Raw genomic sequence first — 12937 nt, 5'->3', positions numbered from 1 at the left:
CACTCCCTGTTTTGTTACCATGACGACCAATCAGTTCACCTGTCTTGTCTCACACCTGTTTTCACTTATCATGTTCATTATTTAAGCCACAGTTACCAGGTAGTCAGTCTGGCAACATCACCTCCTTCACGACCTCGATTATCTGCTTCATGCCTTGCTATGCTGTTCATTTTGTCCACGTAAGTTTTTGTCATTCATGCCATAGCACAAGTGTTTTGTTTTATGTTTATAGTTTATAGCCTTTGTGTTAGTCTTTTGTTTCATAGCCCAAGTTTTGTACCTCCATTGTGAGCGCTTTTTGTTTGTTCCTTTTTTTTTGTTTATGAGTAAATAAATTAAATATTTTACCTACCTTCACGTCGTTTCCGCTCCATTCGCTTCGCACCTCGGGAAAACAACCCAAGACCAAGTCCTAGCCTGACATATTTGTAACAGTGTTAAAGTTGTTTATACGGCCACCCTCAGTGTGACATGTATGGCTGTTGACCAAGTAAGCGTAGCATTCATTTGTGTGTGTGAAAAGCCGTTGATATTATGTGACTGGCCCGTCACGCAAAGGCAGTGCTTTTAAGGTTTATTGGCACTCTGAACTTCTCACAATGTCCGTGTACACAGCAGCGTTTTAAAAAGTCATGAATTTTACATTTTGAAACCGATACCGATAATTTAAAAAACGATACCGATTATTTCCGATATTACATTTTAAAACATATATCGGCTGATAATATCGGTAGTCCGATATTATCGGACATCCCTACGGGTCATCTTACCTCCGAGCGTTTTCTTTTGAATCGGTTATCGTTTTTTTATGTCCTTATGTCTCATTTAAACATACTTATATCTCTCGAGTGTCATTTGACCTACTTTTATTAAGTTATGCTTGAGTAGATATCATCCTATTGCTTGGATCCAGCTATGATTCAGATGATAAAATCTGTATTTAACTGGCTGAGGAAATAAATCCATGTGTGGCATTGGTAAATGTACCAAGGAACAAAGGTAATGGAGACATTGGTGCCTGAACATTGAGGCCTTCAACTGCGTGACACTCGGATTATTGAACGCCTTTGCAGAGAAACCACAACACAGGAAGAGAAGATCGGCGCGCGAGGGGATGCAGCACGACATGTCATCTGCGGCGATTATTTCAGGCTTTGTCTCTATTTTTTAAGTCCTCGCTCAAGTGGATAGCAAATAAAGTGCACCTGAAAGCGTCATCTGTGGTCCAATTTGGAGGCCATTATGTGTTTGTGGCGGGATGCAACCAAAGTGGCAACATCTTCCATATTTTGAGGACAAAACTCAGAGGTGAGTGTTTTTTTGAATGGCGGGGTGAGCGTGACTGCATGTTATACAACTTGGCCTTCACACCAAAGCGTATTTGTTCGTACATCATAAATGTTACTGTCTTGTTTGCACTGTGATGGCCACGTATATCCAGCATCACCTGTTGCACAATGTTGCAAGACTGCGCTTCTTTACATGATGTAAATTGAGAATACAAATGACTTAGTAGTCACTGCAAAAAGCCAATGCTCAAAAACAAGAAAAAAAAAATAGGGGTATTTTATTTGAACTAAGCAAAATGATCTGCCGATAGAACAGGCAAAATTGGCTTGTCGAGACTTTCCAAAACAAGTAAAACTAGCTAACCTCAATGAAGCCAAAAATACCTAAAATAAGTATATTCTCACTAATAACAATTGTACCACTATATGAGTACGTATTTTCTATTGTTTCATTGAAAATAAAACAGCAAAGTCCATTTGGCTGTCATCTGTTTTAATATGAGACACAACTGTGTCAAAGTCATGATTTTTTGTTGTTCATGCCTGAAATAAGAAATTATTACTTTAAAAAGTACTTTTAAACTTGTGAGTGTTGACACAGCACTGCTGATTGATTGATTGAAACTTTTATTTGTAGATTGCACAGTACAGTACATATTTGTCATATCTTTTGATCATGTCTTGTTTGGCTATGTTCTGTTGACCTTTGGACTCTTTAAGTTCCTGTTTTTTTTCACTCCCTTGTTTTGTCACCATGGTTACTCATTGTGTTCACCTGTTTCTGATTAGTGCTCGCCTGCTCACCTGCTCCCCAAGCACTAATCAGAGGCAGTATTTAAGCTCGTCTTTGCCAGTCAGTTGCCCTGCCGTCATTCTGTCACTTGCTGCGGGGTCGTTCTCCCAGGAAGGCAGACAGACTACTCGGGACATGGCGTTTAGGCAAAAACATGATTTAATTTTGACAAAAAAAAAAGGTACAAACAAAGCGCTCACAGCAGAGGCACAACTTGGCTGTGAAACAAAACTAGTACATAAACAGACTATGAACATAAAACAAACAACACTCATTATGGCTTAAAAAGAGCAGCATGGACTTTGACATGAAAAAACTAGCATGGACAGAGCATGAAAAGAACACAATGACGCCAGGGCAACTGACTGGCAAAGACGAGCTTCAATACTGTCTCTGATTAGTGCTCGGTAAGCAGGTGAGTGGGCGAGCACTAAACAGAGACAGGTGAACACAATGAGTAACCAGGGCGCCAAAACAAGGGAGGGAAAAAAAACTATTCCGTACAATTGACCACTAAATGGTAACACCCAAATAATTTTTTAACTTGTTTAAGTCGGGGTCCACGTTTATCAATTCATGGTAATTCATGCAACACTTGATATTGTAGTTTCAAGTATGGTTTACTCAATATAGGTCATCAAATCTCAGCAACAAGCTGTAATATCTTACTGAGATCATTTAGGACCAAAACCTTTAAAACAAGTAAAACACTCTAACATAAAATCTGCTTAGTGAGAAGAATTATCTTACCAGACAGAAAATAAGCAAATATCACCCCAATCTGAGATATTTAATCTTTCTTAGATTTCAGTTTCTGCAGTGAAGTTCCTCCTACATATGCTTTGATATTTGAGTCCTTGTGGAAATACCATCCATCCATCTATCCATCCATCATCTTTTGCTTATCTGAGGTCGGGTCACGGGGGCAGCAGCCTAAGCAGGGAAGCCCAGACTTCCCTCTCCCCAGCCACTTCGTCTAGCTCTTCACGGGGGATCCCGAGGCGTTCCCAGGCCAGCCCGGAGACATAGTCTTCCCAACGTGTCCTGGGTCTTCCCCGTGGCCTCCTACCGGTTGGACGTGCCCTAAACAACTCCCTAGGGAGGCGTTCAGGTGGCATCCTGACCAGATGCCTGAACCACCTCATCTGGCTCCTCTCGATGTGGAAGAGCAGCGGCTTTACTTTGAGTCCCTCCCGGATGGCAGAGCTTCTCACCCTATCTCTAAGGGAGAGCCCCGCCACCTGGCGGAGGAAACTCATTTCGGCCGCTTGTACCCATGATCTTATCCTTTCGGTCATGACCCAAAGCTCATGACCATAGGTGAGGATGGGAACGTAGATCGACCGGTAAATTGAGAGCTTTTCCTTCCGGCTCAGCTCCTTCTTCACCACAACAGATCGGTACAACGTCCGCATTACTGAAGACGCCGCTCCAATCCGCCTGTCGATCTCACGATCCACTCTTCCCTCACTCGTGAACAAGACTCCGAGGTACTTGAACTCCTCCACTTGGGGCAGGGTCTCCTCCCCAACCCGGAGATGGCACGCCACCCTTGCTGATTCTAATTCCGGTCGCTTCACACTCGGCTGCGAACCGATACAATGATAGTTGAAGATCCCGGCCAGATGAAGCCATCAGGACCACATCATCTGCAAAAAGCAGAGACCTAATCCCGTGGCCACCAAACCGGAACCCCTCAACGCCTTGACTGCGCCTAGAAATTCTGTCCATAAAAGTTATGAACAGAATCGGTGACAAAGGACAGCCTTGGCGGAGTCCAACCCTCACTGGAAACGGGTTCGACTTACTGCCGGCAATGCGGACCAAGCTCTGGCACTGATCATACAGGGAGCGGACCGCCACAATAAAACAGTCCGATACCCCATACTCCCTGAGCACTCCCCACAGGACTTCCCGAGGGACACGGTCGAATGCCTTCTTCAAGTCCACAAAGCACATGTAGACTGGTTGGGCACACTCCCATGCACCCTCAAGAACCCTGCCGAGAGTATAGAGCTGGTCCACAGTTCCACGACCAGGACGAAAACCCCACTGTTCCTCCTGAATCCGAGGTTCGACTATCCGGCGTAGCCTCCTCTCCAGTACACCTGAATAAAACTTACCGGGAAGGCTGAGGAGTGTGATCCCACGATAGTTGGAACACACCCTCCGGTCCCCCTTCTTAAAGAGAGGGACCATGGAAATAAAGTTAAGAAAATGGTTTGAACAAGCCTCCTCCTTCTCATGCAGCGCTAAACCTACAATACGTCTCCTCTGACAGCCAGCATTGAACAGCTGGAGAAAAACCACGTTTTTTGATAATACTTTTGATTTTTATTCTTGTTGCCTGGTTAGAATTAACCACAACATTAGGGCTGCTGAAAAAATCCCGTCGCCACTGGGCTGAGGTTTAATAACAAAATAGAAAAACAAGACAAAGCCTCGTACAGCTGTTTACTGATGATGATAGTCATGTTGGAAATACACTTGAACTTACCAACCAACGTCAGCGTTGGGGCAAAATCAAAAGATGTATGACGAAAGGCCTGCGATGAGGTGATGACTTGTCCAGGGTGTACCGAAGCAGCTGAGATAGGCTCCATCACCCCCACGCTAGAAAATGGATTAATGGATGGCTGGATGATGCAAAGCAAGATTGTTTTATAAACATCTCCGCCATGCACTATGATGTTAGATCCACTATAGACTGGACTTTCACAATATTATGCCAGACCCACTCGACGTCCATTGCATCCGGTCTTCCTTAGAGGGGGGTCACCCACATCTGCGGTCCTCTCCAAGGTTTCTCATAATAATTCTCATTGACATCCCAGTAGATTGTGAGTTTTTCTTTGCCCTGATGTGGGATCTGAACCGAGGATGTCGTTGTGGCTTGTGCAGCCCTGTGAGACACTTGTGATGTAGGGCTATATAAATAAACATTGATTAAACATTGATTAATGATGCTTCTTTCATGGTTTGAGTTGAAATTTCCGGGACCTATGCAGATCCCAAATACACAAAAAAAGTTACCAACAGGTAAGAAAAGTTGGTTTTGCACATTCGGGCCGCTTTAAGCTGAGCTACTTTCCAGTCTGGTGACTACATTTGTTGTGTGTTAGTGAAGTGAAGTGAATTATATTTATATAGCGCTTTTCTCTAGTCACTCAAAGCGCTTTACATAGTGAAACCCAATGTCGAAGTTACATTTTTAAGCCTGTGTGGGTGGCACTGAGAGCAGGTGGGTAAAGTGTCTTGCCCAAGGACACAACGGCAGCGACTAGGATGGCCGAAGCGGGGATCGAATCTGGAACCGTCAAGTTGCTGGCACGGCCGCTCTACCAACCGAGCTATGCCGCCCAAAGTGATGCTGTTTATGCTTCAACTATGTTATATGTCATGTGTACTGAACACACATGTGTTCATTTATTTAATATGATGATTTGAGTTTGGGGCTTCACGGTGGCAGAGGGGTTAGTGCGTCTGCCTCACAATACGAAGGTCCTGCAGTCCTGGGTTCAAATCCAGCCTCGGGATCTTTCTGTGTGGAGTTTGCATGTTCTCCCCGTGAATGCGTGGGTTCCCTCCGGGTACTCCGGTTTCCTCCCACTTCCAAAGACATGCACCTGGGGATAGGTTGATTGGCTACACTAAATTGGCCCTAGTGTGTGAATGTGAGTGTGAATGTTGTCTGTCTATCTGTGTTGGCCCTGCGATGAGGTGGCGACTTGTCCAGGGTTTACCCCGCCTTCCGCCCGATTGTAGCTGAGATAGGCGCCAGCGCCCCCCCGCGACCCCAAAAGGAAATAAGCGGTAGAAAATGGATGGATGGATTTGAGTTTGTATTTGTTACTGTAGTAGTAGAAAATATTTGCTGTGATTCTTATCATAATAATACATTTATGAAGAATTTCCGCAACGGATGTGTCAGGTTTGCACGTTTTTTTTCTTATGTTCATGTATTTTATTTTATTCACACTCTTATTTTTTTTTTTACATGTTTTTCCAGTCCGGGCGCTGGCTTCTTCACCTGCCACTGATTGGCAATCAGGGCACACCTGTCCCTGGTTGCCAATTAGGATGCTACGATTGCCAGCCCTGTCCTCTGGTACTGCGAACTCAGCAGTTTTTGTTTTCTGTGCACTCCCTCGCTGCACTAGTTTTAGGTTTGTTAGCTGAGATAGGCGCCAGCACCCCCCGCGACCCCAAAAGAGAATAAGCGGTAGAAATGGATGGATGGATGGATAGTAGATCATCATATTAACTGCACACCATATCTTGGCTCTACATCCTGAAGTCATCAACACCACAACAGGTGGCTTTTTACTGGCTTGAGCCCCCCCTCCAAAATGTCTGCGCACGTGCCTGTTATGAAGGTTTTTAAGAGCCTTAAATTGAAAAAAAAAAAAAGTAAGCGGTGTGGTGGGCCAAGTTCTGGCACACCATTGTTATGTATCTACTGGGGAAGGAGACGGCGCAGCAAAGGGATGTCAAGTTCAATAGGTTTATTGAAAACTTGATGAATACGTGGAGTGTGTATGCTACTATGTGTCGGCATGAACGTGTGGAATTACCATATGTGCATACCGTGTGTTTTGTTGAGGTGTGTGTTGGATGAACAGCTTTCAAATCCGAGTAGGAGCTAGCCAGCGGAAGTCCAAGGTCCAAGCGGGGGTCCAAAAGCCCAAAGCTAGGTCAAGGATCTGTGAAGGCAAACGGATCCAGGAGGGAAACAGCAGTGGTGACACGAGCGCTGAGGGAAGAGCGAGAGAAACAGGGATCAGGGAAACAAAAGGCAACAAGGAAAACAGGCAACGAGCAAGATCAGGAGGTTTTGTCAGAGACGTGCAGTTTACGGGTAGTAGATTACGTTCCGACGTCGATGAGTAAGCGTCGGCCGTCTTTATACTGCCGTCCTTCATCAACGTCAGGTGTGTCAGGCTTGGACTGCCGCCGGCTGAGGCAGAGAGTGGGCGCGGTCTGCTTGATGAGCGCGGGGGCGTGTCTGGTGTTTCCAGTGGAGCTTCCGGGTGCTCCCGCAGCAGCGGGAAGCACGGAGTGTGTGTGTGACACAACAGCCATATCATTTTATGTGGCCCGCGAAAGCCTGGAAAAAAATTGGTTTCAATAAAAAAACTTTTTTTGTCTTTTTTTTAACTAAATGCATTCGTTCTTTCAATTTTGACGGAAAAAAAATGTATATTTAAAACGTTAATATTATCTGATCATGCCAATTATATTTTTATATACTGTATTGCAAAATTATTTTTGTGAAATAAAAAGAAATAGTTACATTTCTCCTTGTCACCTTTATTTATGATTATAAAGCAAGTTTTACATCAAAAAATCAAATAACCAAATGCATATCTATTTCGATTAATCATGATTAATCACAGGTTAATGTATATGTATAATGTAAATACATTTTAAAAAGCGGCCCTCTGAAAGCAGCCATTACTGTGATGTGGCCCTCGATGACACCCCTGCCTTAAACTTTTGATTTGCTTATATCAGCCCATTTTAGTTGAATGCTTGTTTGCAGTAAAATTATTACGTTATTTTTTGTCTCGATCTCATTCCTTCTTCTTGCGTTTTGAAGCTCTATTTAAAATTGTGTGATCTAACACTGGAAAAATATAAATTCTTGCAATTTTGAAAGGGTCTTCAAATTTTACCACGGAGTCTATGCAGTCATTTTTGCATATTGTTTATTATTCACTGTCAGGATTCCTTAAAAATCAACAATGAAAAAGCCGTTGCCACCTGCGTTGTGTTGTTTGAGGTCATGTTGGCATGAGCAACAGACCACACAGGAAGCCATTTGTCTCATGCATCCGTCAAGCGAGTGTGTTATATAACTGACAGGCAGCGAAATACTTTGAAAGGGTTCTTATTATTTTCACTGGTGAACTGTTTCAAACACCTCACTGCACCTCAAGTGGCAAAATAACTGAACCAAATTAATAGAAACCAGTGCAGTTCTAAATGTGCTAACAAAAAAAAGTGGTCGAATTCGAAGTTCAAATAAAAGTTTTTTTTGCGTTACTGAAGCGAAAAAAATGTGATAACCAAAGAACCAGAAATGTCACTAAACATAAGAAAGGTTGCTCACGGCAATATGGATAATACATTAAATATCAATTAATTTTAATACATTTTTGTTTCATCTGACATCACACGGACAAAGTTAAGACCTCCTGGAGGAAAGTTCTGTTGTCAGATGTAACAAAAATTGAGCTGTTTGGCCACAATACCCAGCAGTATGTTTGGAGGAGAAAAGGTGAGGCCTTTAATCCCAGGACCACAATGCTCACCGTCATGCATGGTGGTGGTAGTATTATGCTCTGGGCCTGTTTTTCTGCCAATGGAACTGATGCTTTACAGAGAGTAAATAGGACGATGAAAAAGGAGGATTACCTCCGAATTCTTCAGGACAACCTAAAATCATCAGACGGGAGGTTGGGTCTTGGGCGCAGTTGGGTGTTCCAACAGGACAATGACCCCAAACACACGTCAAAACTGGTACAGGAATGGCTAAATCAGGCTAGAATTAAGGTTTTAGAATGGCATTCCCAAAGTCCTGACTTAAATGTGTGGACAATGCTGAAGAAACAAGTTCATGTCATGGGGCGGCATGGCGTAGTGGGTAGAGCGGAAATGCCAGAAACCTGAGGGTTGCAGGTTCGCTTCCCACCTATTGACATCCAAAATCGCTGCTGTTGTGTCCTTGAGCAGGACACTTCACCCTTGCCCCCGGTGCTGCTCACACTGGTGAATGAATGATGAATGAATGATTGGTGGTGGTCGGAGAGGCCATAGGCACAAACTGGCAGCCACGCTTCCGTCAGTCTACCCCAGGGCAGCTGAGGCTACAGATGTAGCTTACCACCACCAGGTGTGAATGAATGATCAATCAATCAATCAATGTTTACTTATATAGCCCTAAATCACTAGTGTCTCAAAGGGCTGGGTTCCCACTTCTCTGTGAGCGCTTTGAGTATCTAACAATAGAAAAGCGCGATATAAATGTAGTCCATTATTAATATTATTATTAAAAAACCAACAAATTTAGCTGAACTACACCAATTTTGGAGAAGCTTGTGGATGGCTACCAAAAGCGCCTTATTGCAGTGAAACTTGCCAAAGGACATGTAACCAGATATTAAAATTGCCGTATGTAAACTTTTGACCCAGCAGATTTGGTCACATTTTCAGTAGACCCATAATAAATTTATACAAGAACCAAACTTCATGAATGTTTTTTGTGACCAACAAGTATGTGCTCCAATCATTCTATCACAAAAAAAAAATAAGAGTTGTAGAAATTATTGGAAAACGCAAGACAGCCATGACATTATGTTCCTTACAAGTTTACGTAGACTTTTGACTGCGACTGTATATATATATATATATATATATATATATATATATATATATATATATATATATATATATATATATATTCCGGGCGCGATGATGTCACGTCATCGATGGGAAAATGCATTTTTAGACAATATGATTTGCCTGAGTGGCTAGGAAACACCGAGTGTAACAATAACATGGATTAGAAAGGACATCCATCCCATCCATTGTCTACCGCTTATTCCCTTTGGGGTCGCGGGGGGCGCTGGTGCCTATCTCAGCTACAATCGGGCGGAAGGCGCGGTACGCCCTGGAAAAGTCGCAACCTCATCACAGGGCCAACACAGATAGACAGACAACATTCACACCAGGGGCGGTTCTAGGCATGCTTATATGAGGGGGCAGTCAGAAATGTGAAGGGGGCATCATGTGTACACATCATGCTCCAGCACTTTTTTTTCTGTGCTTATAGTAACGATGCTTTCTTCATTGAAATGGGTCTTTAGCTATGTGTCCAACCCCAACCTGGAGTAGTGGGTTGCACTTTGTCAGGCCTGTACCTTCAGACCTGTCCAACTTGGGTGTCCCACCTGAAGTCTAAGCTCCTGCTGGTATAGCTCTTACGGTCACTGAGGCACACAAACCCCCTGACCACAATAAGGTGGCAATCCCTCAGGGGGGGAAACATTAACAGCGCTGCCATATTTCCGTCAGGGGAAACAGAAGCAGGCGTCATGCACCACAGAATACTCTGGCCATGGTCGTGTGCGGTACCAGGCAGGATTGAATGATCTTAATGTTGTACCAAATGCACGCTTTGGGTAACCACCCAGTATTGGCTGAGATGGTGCGTTGCCATTTAAGTCACTGGGTAGCTGAGCAGGCTGCTTTGGGGGAGCGCTTGTTGGGGGGACGGAGGGAGATGGTGCAGGAGAAACAGTGCTTGCTGGTGCTAAAGGTGCAGTATTGCTAGCTGCTGTCCCTGATGTACTAGCAGTAGCATCATTGCTACTACTACATGCAGGAGCAGGACTAGACTTTTTAAATACTCTGAAAAGTCGATGCATTACAGAGCATTAACTTTCTCTTTGTGAGCTGCTGGAAGCTGGAGCAGAAAATAAGTAAGCTTGAACAACAACAGAAAAAACCCGATGTGATTACAAAAACAACAACAGTACAGGACTACAGCCTGAGGCGGGGCTTTACATAGGGGTCTGTCAGACACAGGTCACTTGTCTTCAGTTTGTCACATGCAGTGGACGTGGGCACTCATCTGGGCACAAAATTAATTCACTCCAATGTATGTGTGTTGCCCACTTGCTTGTAAATTGATGAAAACGGCTGTGTTTTTGTTTTTAGGTGTCTTGGTCATATCAAATGAACTTATAGTTTGTTTATTACAAAATGTAGATTGAAACATTAAAAGTTGACTATGTAGAATTACAAGAAAAACAAAAGAAAAAGAATTCCAGCAGTCGATTGCCAGACCGTTGCTAAGTAAAACGGGCCGTTGCTAGGGACTCCGCTCTGAACAGAGGACAGCAGAGGACTGCTAAGCAGGATATATACCTGTTTAATTTTTACCGTCATTAACAGCATCATAAATGACTTGTAGCTTGTTACAGGGACAATGGAGGCTCTCTGCCTTCCAAACCACTGCTGCTCAGAGCCTCTGCTGTCACTGCTCTCGTCAAGTTGTAAAAAATAAAAAATAAAAAAAAAGGAACTCCGTAGCACCGAAAGTCCGCGACAATAAGCGTGTTTATGACAGATAAGACAACACAAATACACCCATCCTAACAAGTATATGATAAATGTAGACAACTTTTCATTTTCTTTTACTTTCATACTGCAACAGTGATTGGATATTTACTGAGACCTGAGGGGTGTGTGTGGGTGTGTGTCTGTTGCGCAGCCTGTGGAATGTTGAATACACGCACAGCGGAGGGAAAGTTGAGAGGGAAGCCGACACTACTATATCGTGTGTGTCCCTTTTTCGGCGGATTTTTCCGCTAGTACAGATAATTTTGTCAACTTATAATGTAGTAATTTTGTGAGTTTATTAAAATTTGCTTTCTCAAATTTTGATTTGAGGGGGCAAGACATTTATTTAAGGGGGCAGAGCCCCCCTCTTGCCCCTGCGTAGAGCCGGCCATGATTCACACTCACATTCACACACTAGGGCCAATTTAGTGTTGCAAATCAAGAACAGATTTTAAACAATTATAATTAAAACAAATATATATATAAATATATGTATGTGTGGGAAAAAAATCACAAGACTACTTCATCTCTACAGAACTGTTTCATGAGGGGTTCCCTCAATCATCAGGAGGGAACCCCTCATGAAACAGTTCTGTAGAGATGAAGTCGTCTTGTGATTTTTCCCCACACATACATATTGCGCTCTACCATGGTATCGAACACTATTCTCTGGATAATCCAATTAAGACATATATATATATAAATATATATATATTTTTAAATATAAATATTACATAAATATACATGTGTTGTATGAGTATAAAAATATATATAAAAAAAAAAATATATATATATATATATATATTTTTTTTTTTTTAATTCGGGATTTCCCGCTGGCCATAGCTTGGAGACCCCTGTTTTACAGCTTTGCAACTTTGCTGCATGTGCATATTCCTGCTATCTCTCCTCCTTGACATCCAGACCATCCCCTGATTGTCCCTTCACGTGAGGTCGCTCATGTTAAAGTGTCTCTTCTCTCCGAAAAGCTCATCATGGAGCGGAAGGCTCGTTACAATTCTATCCTGGACAGAAACACAGCCATAACTTGGCAGGGTGACTGCTATGTGTATCTTCAGTCCACTTCCTGCTCGCCACCGTCCAAGACACAACCCCCAGGTGAGGCTCTCCAATTCAAGACGTGATTGGTTGAAACTTTTATTCGTAGATTGCACAATACGGTACATATTCCGTACAATTGACCACTAAATGGTAACACCCGAATAAGTTTTTCCAACGTCCTTAATGTTCTCCCCAAACTAGCTCTCGACTGGGTCCAAACCCACCAAGACCATCTGCGTCGCTTCACCAGCGCCCCGTTCTTGGAGGGCTTGTTGCTACACATGAGAAAGACGCACCTGCTGAGTTCCACCGAAGAGAGTCGGATCAAAGAAGCGAGTGGATTGGCCGAGCAGGTCAACATGCTCATCACTAACGTCTGCGCCAGAAAAGACTCGCACGCTTCTGAAGCCATCAGAGACTTCACGGAGGCCTCCGATTCTCCAGCGGCAGAACTCATCAAGAACTACGGTGAGCAGTTGGACTATGTAGGCAACCACAATGTGTTCCGTCTGGTTGTTAATAGATCATCAATCAATCAATCAATGTTTACTTATATAGCCCTAAATCACTAGTGTCTCAAAGGGCTGCACAAACCACAACACAAACCACTACGACATCCTCAGTAGGCCCACATAAGGGCAAGGAAAACTCACACCCAGTGGGACGTCGA

General features: G+C 43.4%; 1 protein-coding gene across 1 annotated transcript in view; it reads left to right on the top strand.

Annotated features, from left to right (window-relative positions):
* The first annotated feature begins 1099 nt into the window (after positions 1-1099).
* nlrc3 (NLR family, CARD domain containing 3) overlaps positions 1100-12937 on the top strand; it is a 54708-nt gene continuing 42870 nt past the window's right edge. The window contains exons 1-3 of the mRNA XM_061909270.1: positions 1100-1308; positions 12195-12324; positions 12469-12735. Of these exons, the coding sequence (XP_061765254.1) occupies positions 12201-12324; positions 12469-12735 (391 nt within the window). The 5' untranslated portion in view covers positions 1100-1308; positions 12195-12200. The remainder of the gene's footprint in view (positions 1309-12194; positions 12325-12468; positions 12736-12937) is intronic.

The sequence above is a fragment of the Nerophis ophidion genome, linkage group LG08, assembly GCF_033978795.1.
Source record: "Nerophis ophidion isolate RoL-2023_Sa linkage group LG08, RoL_Noph_v1.0, whole genome shotgun sequence".
Taxonomy (NCBI): Eukaryota; Metazoa; Chordata; class Actinopteri; order Syngnathiformes; family Syngnathidae; genus Nerophis; species Nerophis ophidion.
The sequence above is the reverse complement of the archived record's forward strand: the minus strand, read 5'-3'. Positions and strand labels throughout refer to the sequence as shown.